Below are 18,113 nucleotides of genomic sequence, written 5' to 3'. Positions count from 1 at the left end.
GGGATGGGGGTGGGTAGGAGTTGAGGAAGAGGGGGTAACTGTTCAGAATAGTCCCCTAAAGTCCTGTTAGCCAGGCAGTTTGCAAGCAGGCAAGAGTAAAGAAACACATTGGCTACTGGCTCCTTTCTGAAATGTGAGAACAAAGAGGGCTTTTAGTGGGGTGGGGGTGAAGGGGTGGGTGTGTGTGTGTGTGTGGGGGGGGGGTGGGGGGGGGGGGGGGGGGGGGGGGGGATAGATGGAAGATACAGACCAAACCACAGCACCACACCAGACCAAACCACAGCAAACTGCAGCTCCACTAGATCACCAGCCTGCAATTAAGACTTCTAACTCACTCTGTTCATGTATGTAAGAGAGTGTGAGAGTGAGCGTATTGAACACAGCCCCCCCCCCCCCTTTTTTATTCTATGATGTCTTTTTCTCTCTCTCTCTTTCTCTCTCTGTCCGTCTCCTTTTCTTTTTAAGGCTCCAGCCATTAGCCAGGTGACACCAGAGACCATTAGCAGCAGTCTGGTTGAATCTATCAGCCTTTTCTCTCTTTCATTACCTGTGTGTTTATCACTAGAGCCATCACACTCTCTCTTTCTCTCTCTCTTTTCTCTCACCCCCTCTGTGTCATTTAAACAGCTCTCCCACCCAATCAAGCCCTAAAGGGAAACTTTAAACGCTTGGCCAGACAAAAAGGAAAATTGTCCATGGAAACAGACACTGCAGTGCGGACAGGGCGACGCAACACAACACCCATTTCATTCACTTTAAACAGCGGACCAGACTGTTCCAGTACTTACTGAAGAGCCCAGATGTTTTAGGGTTACTGTTAAAGCTACACAGCGCTGCCATGTCTGTGATATCAAATCATGGCAGGTGCTGCATAGTACAGGTTAATGAATGATAAGGCACAGCAATGGTCAAATCTGATACCATACTAATTATGACGAGTACACAGAGCAGCATTTATAATCAGGCTCTTATTAGTTATTTTACACGATGACTCAGCAGATTTATTATCGAAACGTATGCAGCTATTATTGAGAAACACCCAATCTTTGTGTTTTCGGGCATCTCTCCAGAATTGAAGGATTATTTAGAAGCTACATTAAGTATGAGGAGCTGAGAGGCAAGTGTGCAAATTGTTTTTCAGTGAAATGTGTGTGGTTGTCTGAAGCAGCAGGCAGTCATAATGATTTCCAAAGGGCCTCATCTGAGGGACCAGCCTGCTGAGTAGAGGACATTTCTGACTAATGAGCTGCTAAATATATCCCCCCCTCAGTTTCTCCTGTCTTCTGATGCTTTTGCCTATGTTCTTTTCTTTTAGTTCTTTTATTTTATTTTATTTTGATTTCATTATTTGCTTCCTCTTTTTTTTCTTTCTGTTTTTTTTAACCATCTTTGTACTTTCTAGCTTTCTTTTGTTGCGTTTTATGTCAAGCTGTCTCCTCCAAATCACGCCAAAGTATATTTTCCTATGAATCTTTCTTTCTTTTTTTTACTCTCTCTCTCTCGTTCTCTCACCTCCTTTTGATGTGTGTTCCTCAAGCCCACTGAAACTGTGTTGGCTGTTTTGTTTTTTTTCTCTCCCTTTTTTCATCACACCGTTAGTCAACAGCAACATCCTGTTCGAACAAGTTCATCAGCTTACACATAACACACCGAGCATCCTACATATGCTGGATTTGCCAACACACACTGAGCCAGACTGAGAAAAACACGACCAGAGCCTGTGACGTGGGCATAGCATGAATGGTTTTCTTTATGACGGGGGTAAAAAAGTGCTACCTGGATGACAAGAAAAAGCTTGGGGGAATATTTTGATGTGACAAAAAGCTCAGAAAAAAATCATAATCTTGATGTATAGACCAAGGAGATGGCAGTCTTTTACAAATAAAGCCACACTTCCTGTCACCGCTTCACAATAAAGCCCTCTAGTGGTTTTATTAGAGACTCTTACTGAGAAGCAGCAGCAGTAATTGTTTGGCTTGCATTAAGTGGTGTTTTAAAGCAGCAATTACTACTTTAAAACCACAAAATATTCTCAGATAATACAGAAGCTGCTAAAGTCGTGACAGCTGCGTACAATAACACTATTAAAAAGTGGGCTTTCTCTCAAAAACAGTGCCTACTTGTTTAAAGAAACCTATCTAGAAGTGCACAGAGGGCTACTCAGACACAACCAGTCAGGCAGCACATAAAGTAAACCACTTATCCGACAGACTGGCTGACTTTGAGCCGAGGGGAAGGGCTGGGCTCTACATGTGCTATCCTGCCGCGTTTGTGTTGCTCGTTGTCAGGGTAGGAGGAGGAGGAGGCATACAGCTGTTTCTCTTTAACTGATTGCATTTCAGCAGAAAACGCTCCATCATCTCTGTGTTTCTCCTGCCATTTCTGCCTCATTACATGTTTGATAACGATTGCCCCAAAAAAAAAAAGGGGAGGAAGAGAGGAGATGACAAACGGCAATTCACAACACTTTACTTTGCTGATCACTCTCCAGAGAGAAGTGGGAGCACAGAATCGCATTCAGAAGAGAGTCCACGGAGCTGTTAGGGATTAAAAGCCTAACCCTAACCCTCAAAGATAATTTAGTATTGTACACAGCTTCCGTGTCGCAGGCTTGAGCTTCGGCCTTCTTTTCACGGCCTCCTTAGTGTCTACCCCATCCTCTTAATCACAAGCTTAAGTTGATTTCTCACCTGAGTGCATGCTAACGTCTAATGCCTTGTCTTAGTATTAGTGCTTAATCTTTCCGAGATCTGTTTCTCATTATTTCCTGGTATTCTTTTGCGCTGTAGGCTCTCATACTCATCATACTGTAACCAGTTCATTAATGGAGCGTTGAGATGTTTAGTGGCCAGTTGGCTTAGCTCCACTCTAATGCCCTCTGTCCTTATTACATCATCTGTAAACAGTTCCCTGTTACGAACAGCAGCCGATGGCGGCGGTCTTTGTGATCGGCCACACTCGAGTCCATTTGGATAATTGTGTTAGGATTTATGAGATGCTGTCTCTATTAATTTCCATATCTATTTGTAGAGTTTGATACTTTCATAAATGAATCTGAACACTTTAAATTTAATTTAAATCCAGTTTAAGAATAATGACAAATGGCCGCCGTAAGCTTTCAAAGTCCAAAGATGTCTGCCCACTCAGTCTGAGCCACGAAGCTCCAGCAATACATTTATGATAAGAAAATGGAGAAATGTGACTAAATCATGACAGTTGTAAAGCTGCAACCAGCATATATTTGGTGTTATTCATTGACTTATAATGACACACAATGATAAACGACTGATTAATGAATACAGGACTATAATTAACAGTTTGTTCTAATCGCCCAGCGTTGTGTGTAAGCTGAGATGTGTAGGCTAAAGTCATTGTAACTTATTTTAGACCTGAGTGACAAATTAGATTACTTACAACTCACTTCACCGGCTTTAAAATAACTTGATGACCTGAGGCTTCACATCATCTAAGTTGCCATAATAAAACACATAAAAGTCAGCATGTGTAAGTCAGTTACTGTATTGTTTATTGTTCATCGTGATGACCTTTCCTCACTCGCCAAATTGCTCCCAAAGCTACAAGTCGGCTGAGGTTTGCCTGTGTCTGCCCTGGCTGCAGGCCCATCCAGGCTCTGGATGATGACAGAGTCTCATATCTGTGTTTGCATTCACAAGCTGTTTACTGCGCTCCAGACAGCAATATAAACTGTACTTTGTATCTTCTTCGTGATGGTAAACAGGCGTCATTGTTGGGAACTCTCACTGGAGTTCCTCCTGTTAGCTCATTTCCCTATCTAGTTTGTTTTTTGTTTTTTTTTATCTGAAGTGAAATTTATTTACCAGAAAAGTACATTTAAGCTTCTCTTATTGTGTTGTAAGAAATGGTTCATTTCCAATACACTTTATATACCAGTTTGAATTCAGTGTTGCTCAGCAGTGAATTTCCTTTAAAGAAAATGCTCATAGCTTAAAAGCACAGATAGGAAGACTTGAAGTTTTTTTTCCAACTTGTCTTGACATGGTGTGCTTGGCTGGAACATAATGTTCATGGATAGTTGCCCAACAGCTTGAGATTTTCTCTTGGGAATGGCTCATTTTCATTGCCAAATACAGGTAGAGGAGGACGACGATCATAAGGGTTTATACTCCTTTCAGCAGAAACAGGGCGGGAATATCCTCATCATATTTTGGCCTTCAATCCTGATCCACGTCATTTAATATTCAGCACATGAATGCACATCGCTATATTCCTTTGATTCCTGGCTGCTTTTTTTAAATTTTATGTCCTCTCCCTCCTCCTCCCCCATTCTCTCACACACATACACCAGCAACTACACTCTTTGATCAGCTTACCCTTCATGACTAGGAGATTAGTAGCAGCTTTTAGTACACCATTCATTGTGCATTTTGAGATCTGCGTTACACAGTGTGTTAGCCTATAAGCGCCCACTGTCGTCAAAGAATGCCAGGACGACAAACTGCGTACCCTCTTCACTCAGCGGGGCCGACTGCATGTGTTGGAGAGCTTATACACCCTCACGCTCGCTGCCATTTGTTCACCCTCTGGCTGAGCAGTTGCTCCATCAAAGTTCATTTGGACTTGATTAGAGTGATGACGGAGACGGGGCTGTAACACTGACTGCATTGTTGAATCATTGGAAATGTGATGCAGAGTGTGAGGTACCATCTGTGTCTTTGTAACTTTTAAATTGACATTAACAGGATTGTAATGAGTCTTCCTGCTCAACACAATATAACTCTTATATTTAATAGTCAGTGTGTTTGAAGTATGTGCTGATAAAGAAAAGAGCAGCAAGCCAACAGCTTTTTAAACATTTCCATTAGAGCCCGACCGATGTATCGTTCAGTCGATATTATCGACTGATAGTGACCTATCACAGATGTATTGTTCAGTTGATATTATCGACTGATAGTGACCTATCACAGATGTATTGTTCAGTCGATATTATCGACTGATAGTGACCTATCACAGGTGTATCGTTCAGCCAATAATATCGACTGATAGTGACCTATCACAGATGTATCGTTCAGTCAATATTATCGACTGATAGTGACCTATCACAGATGTATCGTTCAGCCAATAATATCGACTGATAGTGACCTATCACAGGTGTATCGTTCAGCCAATAATATCGACTGATAGTGACCTATCACAGATGTATCGTTCAGTCAATATTATCGACTGATAGCGACCTATCACAGATGTATCGTTCAGTCAATATTATCGACTGATAGTGACCTATCACAGATGTATCGTTCAGCCAATAATATCGACTGATAGTGACCTATCACAGGTGTATTGTTCAGTCGATATTATCGACTGATAGTGACCTATTACAGGTGTATCGTTCAGCCAATATTATCGACCAATATTGACTTATCACAGATGAATCTTTAGCGGCAAATATGTTGTCCAATATGTGCCGATCCTTTTTCTTAATTCAAATTTTATATACGTATGGGTTTTTTTAATTCATAGCTAATTAGAATATTTAATTCCCAGTCAAGTTCACTGTTTCAGTGCACTGATGTAATTTTATACAATAAAATGTATTAATTGTAAAATATCACGCCGACCATTAGATGTCTCTGTGTTTGATAACCGTGTCTGAGGGATCATTGTTAAAAAATTTGAGTTTATGTACATAAATATATCCAATATATCGATGTATCACTCCCTAATTTTGGCATGGGCCCCTAAAATCCACTCTGTGACTTCAAACAACACATGAGCGTGTCAGAGCTGGTAGGCAGGGTCGGGATTATCTCCCTGACTTTCACCTTCAGCAAATGTCCCAGGCAACAGCACTCATTCTTCTACTGGCTGGCAGTTCTGCTGAAATATGATCAGCCCACAGTTGCATTGACAGTTTTTTTGGGGGGTGGTGGTGGGGGGGTTGTGTGTCTGAACACATGCACGTGTGTGTAGGAGGGGTCCCACACACTCTTTTGTTTTCCTCTGAAAGCTGAGTAGAAGGAATGTCTGCCTCCCAGCTGTCCTCAGCGGCCAGGGTGATAGAAGAGAGAAGGGGGGAGCTCACTGTTCGCCTTCGCTAACATCTTCCCATCTGTTACTCGAGTGCAGAGAGAGAGGGAGTGTGTGTGTGCAGGCTTGTATCTTGGGGTTGAGGAGAGGGTCATACAATAGTGGTATTCCCCTGCCCCCTCCCTCACCATTTCACCCGCTTTGGCCTCTCATGCATATTTAACCCTTCAAATGCAAAGTTTGCCTGTTGTCCTTTTTGGAGGCACGCTGCTTAAATCTGTCACTGTGTCCCATCCCTCAGTGAACAGGGGACAATAGGGTGTAATGGCAGCACACGTGGCTTGTTAAAAGCATTGCAACAGCAGGGGAGGAACGGGTGGGGAGAGGAGGAGGATGTTCTGTCTGTTTAGAGACTTCCTTCACTCTCTGTGTATATGTATCGTGTATGTGTGTGTGTGTGTGTCGTGTTACAGCTGCGGGAAGAGGAGAGATAAGTGGTCCAGTTGAGTTCTCTGGAAATACTCATTTGAAATCCCAGAGCTGTTTCACTCAGGTTTTCTGGCAAACTTCCTGTTTAATGTGGAAATGACACTGTTGGTTTTGGCAGCAGTGGGGTTTTTTTTCTTTATTTTGGACGTTCGTTGTGATGAAATGGGTGCCTACAGCTCAGTCTGAAAACCCGATTCATACCCTGTGCCCCGAACTGTCCACACACATATAACACAGAGAGGATGTCGGCAAGAAACACAAACCTGCTGTTTACAAAGGAGCCTCGGGATACTACCAGCCTACACTTCCACGGTTAGTAAACTGTCCGCCTGTTTGTGTGTGTACTTAAAGGCTTTTGTATAAACATGCCGGCACCTCCTCTCACACCACATCCTTGTTCTTCATCGTCCAAGTTGTCCTCTTCCTCACAGCCCCCCCCCCCCCCCCCCCCCCCACACACACACACACACACACACACACAGGCCCAGGACAGGACACGGTAAAAACAGCAGTATTTGGAAAAAATGGGTTTCACGCTTTTAGGTTTCAGCTTTTTTCCCCCCTCACTACAGTAACACAAGACTACCTTTATTAGCCTTTTTTCACATTTTCTTTCCCATGACCTTTCGCCTGGTTCAACAATATGAGCTTTAGTTCTCTTTCCATCTTTCTCTTAGAGTCCAGCTGTTATAAGTGGACAGAATATGAAAGCAAAATTGTGTGTGTCGGTGTTATCGCGTGACTCTCACTCGCTCACTCACAGAGGAAGAACACAACGCTGCTAGTATCACACATCCAGACGTTAAGCATCGTGTGTCACGGTTAGGCGTCACTCAGCCAGGTCGGTGTACTGAGTTGTGTCACTTCATACTGTGTGAAGTGTCTCTTCGCTGAAAGCTCATTTGTGATGTCTGTGAAAGTGAGCGCAGGAAGGTACCTCTTGACACATATACACACAATATCATATTCTATAGTCACGTTATGACGGGTTTAATGATTTCTAGTTAATAGTGTACTTTACTGAAAAATAATTTCACTGTATGGAATATACAGCATCTTCTGTTTACCTGTTTATCAGCCTTTTTCTTTAATATATAATGTTACACTACACCAGTCCTATTATTGGGAATTACATTGTAAAACTTACAAGACACCTGCATACCAGATAAAACCTGACCGATAACAGTCAGCGATTATTACCAGTTGATATTATCTTATCTCAGATATATTGACATTTGTGTATAAGTTGTCTGACATGTACTGGTATATATCTTTTTAAGTTATATAGGCAGCATTTTATTTACTTAATCCCTTTTTTGAGTTCAGTTCAAATATAAATGTACATCTCTTAAGTTCTATTTGGGTTTTTTATTTATAGTTATTTATAATCATTAAATTCTCATTGAAGTTTATTGTTTCAGTGCACTGATGTCATTTTATACAACGACGTTTATTGTTTATGTGTATATAAGATTATTGGCTAATATATCGATGACGAAAGTTTTTTTATTCCCTAATATTGGTATCAGCCCCAGAAATCTAGTATTGGTCAGGCCCTAATCCTAGTTGGTCATTTTTGCCACTTTATCCTTGTCCTGTTTATGCCTCAGATTCAGTTTACTATAATAAACTAGGAAAACCAGGAAATATACACATATGAGAATCTGGAACTAGTGAATTTCAGTCATTTTTGCTTAAAAATGTTTTGACGTTCACCCAAAATTCTAGCTGACTAATCCATTAATTGATTAACCATTTCAAGAATTTAACAACACCTCCATTTTCTCTCCAGATTTCTGTCTAGCATTTATCCACCAATTGCAGAATTGAGTGGCGAGTCTTGAGTCTTTCCAACACCATCCCACCACGGGCTCTGCCACACATAACAACAGTTTGGTTAAAAATCCCACGGATTAGCGACATAGACTGGGGAATGAAAAAAAAAAACACCATGGTCCCCAAAAATGACAGCAACATCATTAAAAACAACAACAAGTGAGGACTTGGAGAGACGCCAACAAAGGAACAAAAACATATTTAGTAGGCCAAAGAGAGCATCATCATCCCCTCAGTCTTTAGCTTAATCCAGCACACAGCCCCCCACACCCGCCTTTAGCATATATTCACACACAAATTCCCCTGCTCCTCGACACACACACTCGCACACACACACACACCCTCTTTTATGGCCTATTGTTCTACAGAGCGACCAAACAGCTGGTTGCAGAAGTCATCAGTATCGGATCTGCTTTAGAGCGCTCCCAGCTTGTAATAGAGGATAATTAGAATTTTAATTTGCCTGGGCAAAGAGGGCTAAAACCCTCCGTCTTCCCCCTACCGTGTTTTCCCTAAATCCCCCTCCTCCCTCCCTCCCTCCCTCCCTCACTCCCCCCACAAACACCCTCCAGCTCTTAGCAGACTAGTGCCATCGGTAACAGATGGGGAGAGGGAGATATTCACAGCCAGGCGGGCACTTGAGAGCAAGGCTAGGGGATTTTAACGCCCCCCGTGGCCCGCGTGTCCTCAGGCACAGCCTTAAGGCGCTGCGTGCTAGGATTAGGAATCAGCCTCATGAGCGTTGAGTCCTCTTCCTGGCCCCAGTCCTCCCAATACATGATGCCATTCTCCAACCTTTTAGCAATTAAGCTCTTTGATCAGCTTTCATTAGTGCGCCCAAAGGATTTCTAATAATTTCACCTTCTTAAACCTCCAGTTTACTCCACACGTCTTCAGCCGGTATTGAAAGCAAGCATGAGATGATCTCTGATGAACCTTAATACACAAATTTACGGGACAGTTTCTGCGATTTATGAATCCCACAAGAGCTCTATTCTTTCCACCGGCTTTCAAAAATACATTTGCGCCTCTGTTTTAGTCATTATTGTTTTCACCATTTCTCGAAAACCCCTCGTCCTCTTGAGCAAACTCTTCACATCAGACCGGTGGGAGAACAGCTTGTGTTTAACTGTGACTCATTCTCTTCCTCATAAGCACAAAACACAGCGTACTAAATCCACTCTGGCATTGCTTAGTGCTTTAATCATATTTTTTTATTTATTTATTTATTTTTCTGTGTCATTTTCAAAGCCAATATTCAAAATAGGCTGAGAGGGAGATGGTAAGGGGAGCGGCAGAGAGGTTATATACCTTAACCACTTCAACATCCAACATCTCTGTGTAACAAAGCAGCGTCATTTCTCCGCTAGCCCAGCCCGCAGTGTGGTATGTACTGTAGCTGTACTGCCTACTCTTACCACTGTTGTTGTTGTTGTACAGAGCCTCTCCCTCATACACAGAATCACTCGACCTGCCACGACATGTCTCTCTTCTTTTTTCTTTTTTTTTGCCACAGTGCTCCATGACTCCCTTTCTTCAACCCCCCTTCCTCTCTTTTTACCTTTTTATTTGATGAGTAAATTTCCCTGTCAGAATTTTGTATCAGTAACTCCACCCTCGCCTCTCTCTTTCCTGGTAAAGGTGCTTTTTTTTTTAAAGCTAATTTTTTAAAGTTTAATATATTAATATATATTTCTCACTTGCATTCATGTTCTAAGGTACACTCTGACTTTTTTGACGAGTGTGATCCTCTGGGAGAGTGAGTTTAAGTCAAAATTCACCGCTCTTAAGTTTTACAACCACTTTTAGACACGTCTTACCTTTCAAAGTTTTCTACTCATTTCCCCTTTTTAAACTGACATGGGTTTTAAGTTCTGTTCTCAAGGGATGTAAATGTGCAACAAGAGTGTGTGTGCATGAATGCAGATCTGTGATAAATGTCTTATTAGTTACTAATGCTGTGTTTATCGGAGTGTGGAATTGACAGCTTTTTAGTTTTAGTTGAATTAGTGACAGTTCAAAGTCGGTTAAAATCATGCTGGTACATCCTGCACTTTACAGGTGCTATAATCATCTCGCTGACTGTGTGTCATGGCAAGCAAAGGCTTGTAGGAGAATATTTTCAATGCAGTCTTACCAGACAACCCAGGGTTTCCCTCAGGATGTTGTTCAGAAAAAATGGTTGGAAAAAAACATCCAGATCCCGAGAAACTCGTCTCACAATCAATTTACTTAACATAAACAAGAGATGAAGCCAATCGAATGGCTTTTGTTGTGTGAACTAGACCCTCTGCCTCCTTTTCTGAATGTTAATGTTATGTTTCATTTGAGCTGCAATGATTAGTAGACAGAACATTAATTGGCAGCTGTTTTGAATTGAATACTGAAGGTTTAGATAAGACAAAACAAGCAAATTACAGACTTCACCGTGGCTTCCAAGAAGTTGTGACTGCAATTGATGATGAGGATCATTTTTAGTTGCAGCTCTATTAGAATGTATGAATTTGTTATGATAGTATCAGAGGTGGTGTTTATTTGAGGTGAGGTGGTGGTATCGGTGTTAGTGTAGTCGATGCAGATAACAGATCAGATGACTGAACAGACTGGGAGCTCACCAGACCCTCTGTTGTATTAGTACAGGTGGCTCATGACTTGGTGAGCCCAGATTGATCGGCTTCTAAAAGGACCACCAGCTGCATTTTAACTGACTTTAGGGTCACACTGACCTGACCTCAGTGACCTCTGTAAAACGATAATGAAGCCAGGCTTTAACCTTACACGGCTTTAACCTTACACTGTAACTGCTTCTCAGGGCTTCATCAACTACAAGCAAACGACAACAAATGCAGTAGTGGATTTGCTTAAAGCTGCTAAAACTAAACAAATCTTGCAGTTGATGGATATATAATATATGATCTCTCTCTTGGAGTTAAAACAACATAATGCTGTATTTTCTTCTTACTTAAACTCCTCCTCCTGGCCTCTTTTAGTGTTTTTCATTATTTTCATTAAGCAGCACATTTACATGCTGATGTGATCACTGCAGACTATTGTGTGGAAGAAGCCTTTGTTATTGAAATGTTCAGGTATTGAAAAAAAATCCAGTGTTTCCAATCCATGGCATGATGTTTAGTATTTAAAAACACTACTGTATACATGAGATTTGTGTTTGCATAGTGTTGTATCTCTGAGATAATCCTGCAGATAAGAAAGCCATTCACAAACAAGAGATGATTAATACATTTACATTCCTCTGTCTTCTATACTTCTATTCACTTCCCTGCAGCGTAACCACAAAAGATCATAATAATGGCTGCTGGCCAAAGGCTTTTGTCATAGACTGCCCCCTTTGGGCCTTTATGTCCCTCTGCCGCCTCACAGCCCGGGGGTCATCCATTCATCACCTTTACCACCGGCATTAGCACCATCTCCTCCTCAGAGGGCCTTTAGCCGCCCCGAAGCATCTCAACCAACAACTGCTCGGCTCACGGTGTCAAATGGCATCCTGAAATGTGTGTGTGGAGATAGTGTTTCTGTGTGTGTGACAAAGCATGCATGTGTTTGAATGAGAAGGATTTATAGCACTTTTACACACAAACCGAGTGTATATTTGAGCCTCTTGAACCAACCCCTCAGCTCGTGTTCGAGACATTAGACACGAGTCTGTGTCATAGATGGATAATGTTACATTTTAATCATGGTTTCTGTCATTTACTTTCTAAACGGGAGATTCAATGTTGCAGATTTGTTTCTTTAATCAACTTTATTGTAAAATATGCAACAACAAACACATTAGAGCTAAAATGCTAATTTGATTAATTAATTCGGCATTAGATAGATAATGTATCTTCAACTGTTTTGATTATCACTCATTGTGTGATGTAATTCTTAGCATTTCTTCTCAAATGCGAGTAATTAAGTGAATTGAAGTTGATTAAATGTCTTTTGATGGCTGACATTATTCCCCTTGTTTTCTGGCATTTTATAGACTAAACAATGAATTGACTAATCAGGAAAGTAATGTGCAGATTGTCTGCTAATAAAAATAATCATTAGTTGATCCTGTAACAGAATATCTTGTGAATGAAAGACAGCATTTGAGAAGGTAACAACAACTCTACGTTGCCTCCATGTTTTGTCCCAAATTCAATAACGCACCCTTTGGTATCACACGACTTAGTCCTAGGAGTGTCTTTGTTTATGGGTGTTGACTTTGTTTCTGTGTGTGTGTTTCTGTGTGTGTGTCAAGTGAGTAGGCGCTCGCACATTTTGAGTGTTTGCACATAATCTCGTGCTGCCAGCTTAGAGCAACGTTTCTCCCCCCTGGAGATTAGAGGATGTTGGAGGCACTGCTGTGGAAATGGTCTCCCCTTTCAATCTTTTTTAACATACACACACACACACACACACAAGCAAGACAAAGCGACTGTTTGCAGTGTTTGTGTGTTTGTTTATGTCAAGCAAGCAATAAGGCTCTGTAATGGAGCATGGCTAATATTATTTTATTAATACCCCAGACCAAGAATTAAATAATAAGCCATATGACCATGAGTGATGGCATTATTAATGTTCTTTATTATGGGTGTGTCTCTATTTTACTGAGATAACTCTCCACACTTAGTATGCTTTATATTGAATTAATCAAACAGATAAGATGAACAGATAAAACACTGACAACTTATTATGGCAGGCTTAATTTATATGTTTGGCCCAGAGGGGGTTTTCGTACGGGAGTGATTAAAGTTGGTATTGGAACATTTTTCCACTGACGCCAAGCCCAAATGCTTATGTAACTACTTCCCAGATGATCCAGATCAGTAGTAATGAAATTGGAATGCCTGTATCGATGATTTCCACAGTACTTCGGTCAGTTTAAGAGCAGTAATACCAAAAGTAAAGTCATCCTCCTGCTGTCAGCGTCTCAGTTTACACAGGTGTTGTAGTATCAAGTCACACCTGCAGGATTCAGCCGCTCATTTTCTCGCCAGATTGCCCCTCCAAATATATGTGTGTGTGTGTGTGTGTGTGTGTGTGTGTGTGTGTGTGTGTGTGTGTGTGTGTGTGTGTGTGTGTGTGTGTGTGTGTGTGTGTGTGTGTGTGTGTGTGTGTGTGTGTGTGTGTGTGTGTGTGTGTGTGTGTGTGTGTGTGTGTGTGTGTGTGTGTGTGTGTGTGTGTGTGTGTGTGTGTGTGTGTGTGTGTGTGTGTGTGTGTGTGTGTGTGTGTGTGTGTGTGTGTGTCTTAACTTGTGGGAGCGTAGCACAGATTCAGATAACTTACCCTCACACACCGAACACACACACACGCACGCACAAGGAGCTGGCGCGACACTGCAACATCATGGATGTCGCATGGGAAGGTGGATCAAAGCGCAATTAACTTTAGCTCTCCCGCCTCATTCGTCTTCACCGGCTGGCTCGGGGCTTCAAGTCTGTCATTAAAACACAGTAAATGAGCCCCACCGAAAATCCCGTCTCACCGCCAGACACATAGACACAATCGCAGCGTGGGATGAAGACGGTTTAATGAGCAGGAGATAATCGAAAGAAATTAGATCTATATGAAGATCCCGGTGACATTTTAATCCATCGTGGGCACTTAAGGTGTTCTCTGTTCTGTGTTTCCACCACACCTGTGTTGATACAGCGCTTGTCCCTTTTGTCTCGTTTTGAGTAAAATGCAGCCTAGTTTCAGGTAACGTTACCTCTGAGCTTTAATTATCAGCTCCTCTTGTCAACTTCACAGAGTTTACCTGTGATAAGTCGTCTGCAGAGGAGACTATTGGATAGTTTACAACAGCACGAAAGTCCAGCAGTAATACTAACATTTAAAAGTCACTGGAAAACTGTTATCAAGACTTTGATGGAGCCAGTCATAACAAGCACTAATAGTTATCGTAAATACTTGAATTATTTGACGAAATATTGCCACATTATTCTTGAGAGAAGCCGGTCACATGTAAAACAAATTGTCCTTGTTTCCACAGCAGGCCTGTAATGGAAATCCCAGTATAAATAAGCATTAAAATGGGACGTATCCATTCTACAAGCAGTCTCCAACTCCACTTAGTTTTCTTTCATGTCTTATAATTACCTTGCTACATTGCATTATTAAAATATACTTCAGGTTGCCGATTTGGCTGCTGTCCTGCGGCTGGCAGTTGCTTATAAACATGAGCCAAGCATAGAGCCAGAGAAACAGTCCTCCATCGTTTATTTAGGCTTTTAAGCAGTGAACTCATTCTTATTCTCTTCGCTCTTCGTTTCTTTGTCTTTTTAGGTTGTGCGCGGCCATCCAGCGTGCAGCACGGAGACCTGCTGAACCAGACCGAGGCTAACAGGGGCTCCTTTCCTCCGGGCACTCTGCTGACCTATGGCTGCGAGCACGGCTACACTGCAGATGGACCCACCACCATCATTTGTACCAGTTCTGGAACCTGGTCTCATGAACCCCCACGCTGTACCAGAACCATTGGTGAGCACGACTCAGGTATTCACACAAGTACATATGTTTATGAGGGCAACTGACAGTTCACTGGAAACATTAATACAAATACAAATTAAAATTATATTTGACTCTTTAGTACACACTCAGTGTTTCTCATGTATTTGTGGCGGCCCGCGCCAATAAAACTTTGCCTGCCACAAATTGATTTTCTATTTTTGGAGCTGCGCATCCGGCTCTCGCGCTCACTCGCTCTGAGATACTCCCAAAAAGACGCAGACACACCTGCATTAACTTGTTCTCCACCGATGCACACAAACAGCCTCCCCTGAGGCCCCCCCCCAAGCTTTTAACCCGCAGTCACGTCACGCCATCTACGTTTGAGAGGCTCGGTCACAATATCTCCACTTAAAAAAACAAAAACATTTAAAGATCGATTGTGCGTCTGCATCGCTTTGTAAAGTGTCGGCCACAGACTGTAAAAACGACTTCAGGTGCACATCATACACTCTGAAATCTACAATCTTGTACAGCAAAGCGTAGAAGACATCATGGTGCATTCAAGTGTATCTCCTAAACTCAAATGTCACAGATGTTTAAAAGGAGGAAGCTACTTTTTTTCTTTTACTGCAGTATTGTTAAATGCTAAAATCATACCAAAATATCTCATTCATTTTTACATAGATGCTCACACTTCCACACCCACATATGTACTAGTACTCACAACTGCATCACATCTAAAATATTACATAATTTCAATAGCAGTATCACAGCATCAACAATGAGATAAGAGCCAGCAAGAACACTCTCTCCCAGAATCAGACTATTTAAACACGGACAATAAAACCTGACCGCAGCTAGAAATTACCACCACATTTTCTGTAAATAATCCCAGTCGTGATTGTTAATATTGGAAATCTCTGCCGCCTCCCCAGTGTGCTCACCTCCCACCGAACCAGAGAACGGGGGCTACCGCTGTCACCCCACCCCTTGCCACAGCCTAACCCAGAAGACCGTCATCGAGTACTTCTGTGACGAAGGCTACGCTCTGAAGGGAGACTACAAGTTCCTCACCTGTCAGAACGGCGAGTGGGACGCTCCGATGCAGATCAGCTGTCGACTCACCCAAGGTCTGTCACCTCGGCAACCTTTCTTTTGTTTGTGTCAACAGAGGAAATGTAAAATCACAACCTGTTAACACCTCCTCTGTTCCTCTCTGTCTTCTTGTGTCTCACAGACAAGGAGCCAAGCTCTCCGCTGGGTATACCAGCTCTGTCTATCGTGGCATCCACAGCTAGCTCTGTGGCGCTCATCCTGCTTTTAGTGGTGCTGTTTGTTCTTGTACAGCCAAAACTCAAGTCCTTCCACCACAACAGGTAAGACACACAAATCACTGCACACAAATTCTTAACTTCCCCATAACTATAATCTAACACCAGACTCAAAATATCAGCAAAATCATCACAATGATTCACAATAAGTCATGCCAGTACTGCAGTTAGTAGTAATAACATTTTAAAAGTGTATAGTGATGCTGTAACTCCACCAGGCATAGCTTTGCACATGCACTTTTGCACGCAAGTAAAAATAACAAAGTCAAAGTGTAAAAGAAGACACCTCGGGTCACAGTTGGCAGTATAAAGTGCAAGCTGTTGTGCAGCTGGTGTCGACAGCTTTATTTGTTAAAATGGCGGCGTATCTTTCCCACAGAGCTGATGAATGAAAAACACAGCCTTGTAAAACATCTCTGACTCTTTGACTTCTTGTCTCACTCACCCCACCTCCATGTTGATGTGTGGGCTTTTTGTTTTCTTAGCTTTCATAAAGAAGATGAGCATGTCAAAGGAATTTTTTATGAGCCTTTTATGCCTTCAAACACCTGAAAGTTTTAGTTCTGTTTACACTAAAGGAACTCTGCCCTTTTAATATTTGGTGCTGTAAAACCCCCTTACATGTCTCATGTGACCAGCAGATTTAGTTCCTCATCCTTTCTGTTATCACACCTATTGTGCTAACAGAGGTATTGGTTGAAACTATTTATGTAAATAAATTGCTCACGTAAGATGTACAAAACCTGGTGACTAGTAGTTTTGCAAGTTGGCATTTTTCAAATTCCTGAAAAATGAAAGTAAAAGTATTTAAGAGAAAGAGTTAATCGCACAGTCACATTCTCTTCTGCTGCAGCTCTGATAAAAAAGGCCCGAACCATTTGATCTAATGCTCATTGGCACTCTTGTTGATTGTGTCGTGGGCCTGAGGGCTTAGTGCAGCCTGCTGTAAAGGGATTGCACAGTCAACGCTAATCACCTCTACACAGAGGTTCTCCTGCAGCACGCAACACACATAGCTGCATCATGCCTTTCGAGCTTTCAGCCTGGTTTTGCAATCCATCGTTTCCCCCCCCCCCCACCCCCCCCCCCTTTCACTCACTTTGTCTGTCCGTCCATCAGGAGGGAGCAGGGAGTCTCAGGTCAGTCCAGCTCCATCATGGTGGAGGGCGTCCAGGTGACTCTGCCCTCATATGAAGAGGCTGTGTATGGAAGCGGTGGACCCTGCGGTACTTCACGTCCTCCTTCTCCACCGCCGCCTCCTGCGGCTCCTCCGGAGTCTCGAGTCCCAATCGTGCTCTCCGAGGGGCTTCCTCAGGGGGCCACAGGAGGCCAAGGCCCCAGCAGAAGCCGCCACCATAGAGACTTAGACTTCTGTCTCCCATCCACTTCCTCCTCTTCATCCTACTCCTCCCGCCGTCACGCAGAGACGGTGCTGGTTCATCAGGCCCCCTCCTCCTCGTCCTCCTCATCATCATCATGGGCCAGAGAGCACCCTGGGGGTGCATGCGCAGCCCCCTTACCGCTCCGTAGAGACTCTGAGAGTAGCGATCAGCACAGTCTGCTCTCTGTCACCTCTACGGATGACTTCTCTGATGGTGAGAACCGACAGCCTGTGTTATTTAGCTGATTTGCTTCAAAACAGGTTGAGCCTGAAAGTTTTTTATCCATTTCAATCCATTCCCTGTTTTATTTATTGTATAAATTAAGTAAAGACACAAGGATTCAGTGATCCATTTACAGTCTCTTGATTGTAATAAGTTCGTTACCAGTCACATTTAAATAGTTATATTATTTCAATTGAACATTTCAGCTGTTTTGTGGACAGTAACATCACAAGTAGCCACATAAGATCCTGTTTATTAAAGATCTGTTTTGCTTGTATGTGTTTGGCTCTCAGTGAGAGAAGGTGTACTGTAATGGGCAAAAGCAGTGACTTGTAATAACTTCAACACATTGAAATGTTTCTGGTGATGTAATGGTCGGATCATTAACTCTAGTGCTCTGTTTGCC

At 42.4% G+C, this 18,113-nt stretch overlaps 1 protein-coding gene across 2 annotated transcripts in view; it reads left to right on the top strand.

The window, feature by feature from the left end:
• Positions 1-18,113, top strand: part of susd6 (sushi domain containing 6) — a 34,621-nt gene that overhangs the window by 13,924 nt on the left and 2,584 nt on the right. Inside the window, exons 3-6 of one of the 2 annotated variants that reach the window (XM_062437315.1) lie at positions 14,608-14,802; positions 15,708-15,902; positions 16,010-16,148; positions 17,223-17,698. In XM_062437315.1, coding sequence (XP_062293299.1) covers positions 14,608-14,802; positions 15,708-15,902; positions 16,010-16,148; positions 17,223-17,698 — 1,005 coding nt within the window. Of the gene's footprint in view, positions 1-14,607; positions 14,818-15,707; positions 15,903-16,009; positions 16,149-17,222; positions 17,699-18,113 lie in introns of both variants that reach the window. The other variant, XM_062437314.1, reaches the window with a different exon arrangement.

The sequence above is a fragment of the Scomber scombrus genome, chromosome 17 (assembly GCF_963691925.1).
Source record: "Scomber scombrus chromosome 17, fScoSco1.1, whole genome shotgun sequence".
NCBI lineage: Eukaryota > Metazoa > Chordata > Actinopteri > Scombriformes > Scombridae > Scomber > Scomber scombrus.
Note: the sequence above shows the minus strand (reverse complement) of the source record. Positions and strands in the feature narration are given on the sequence as shown.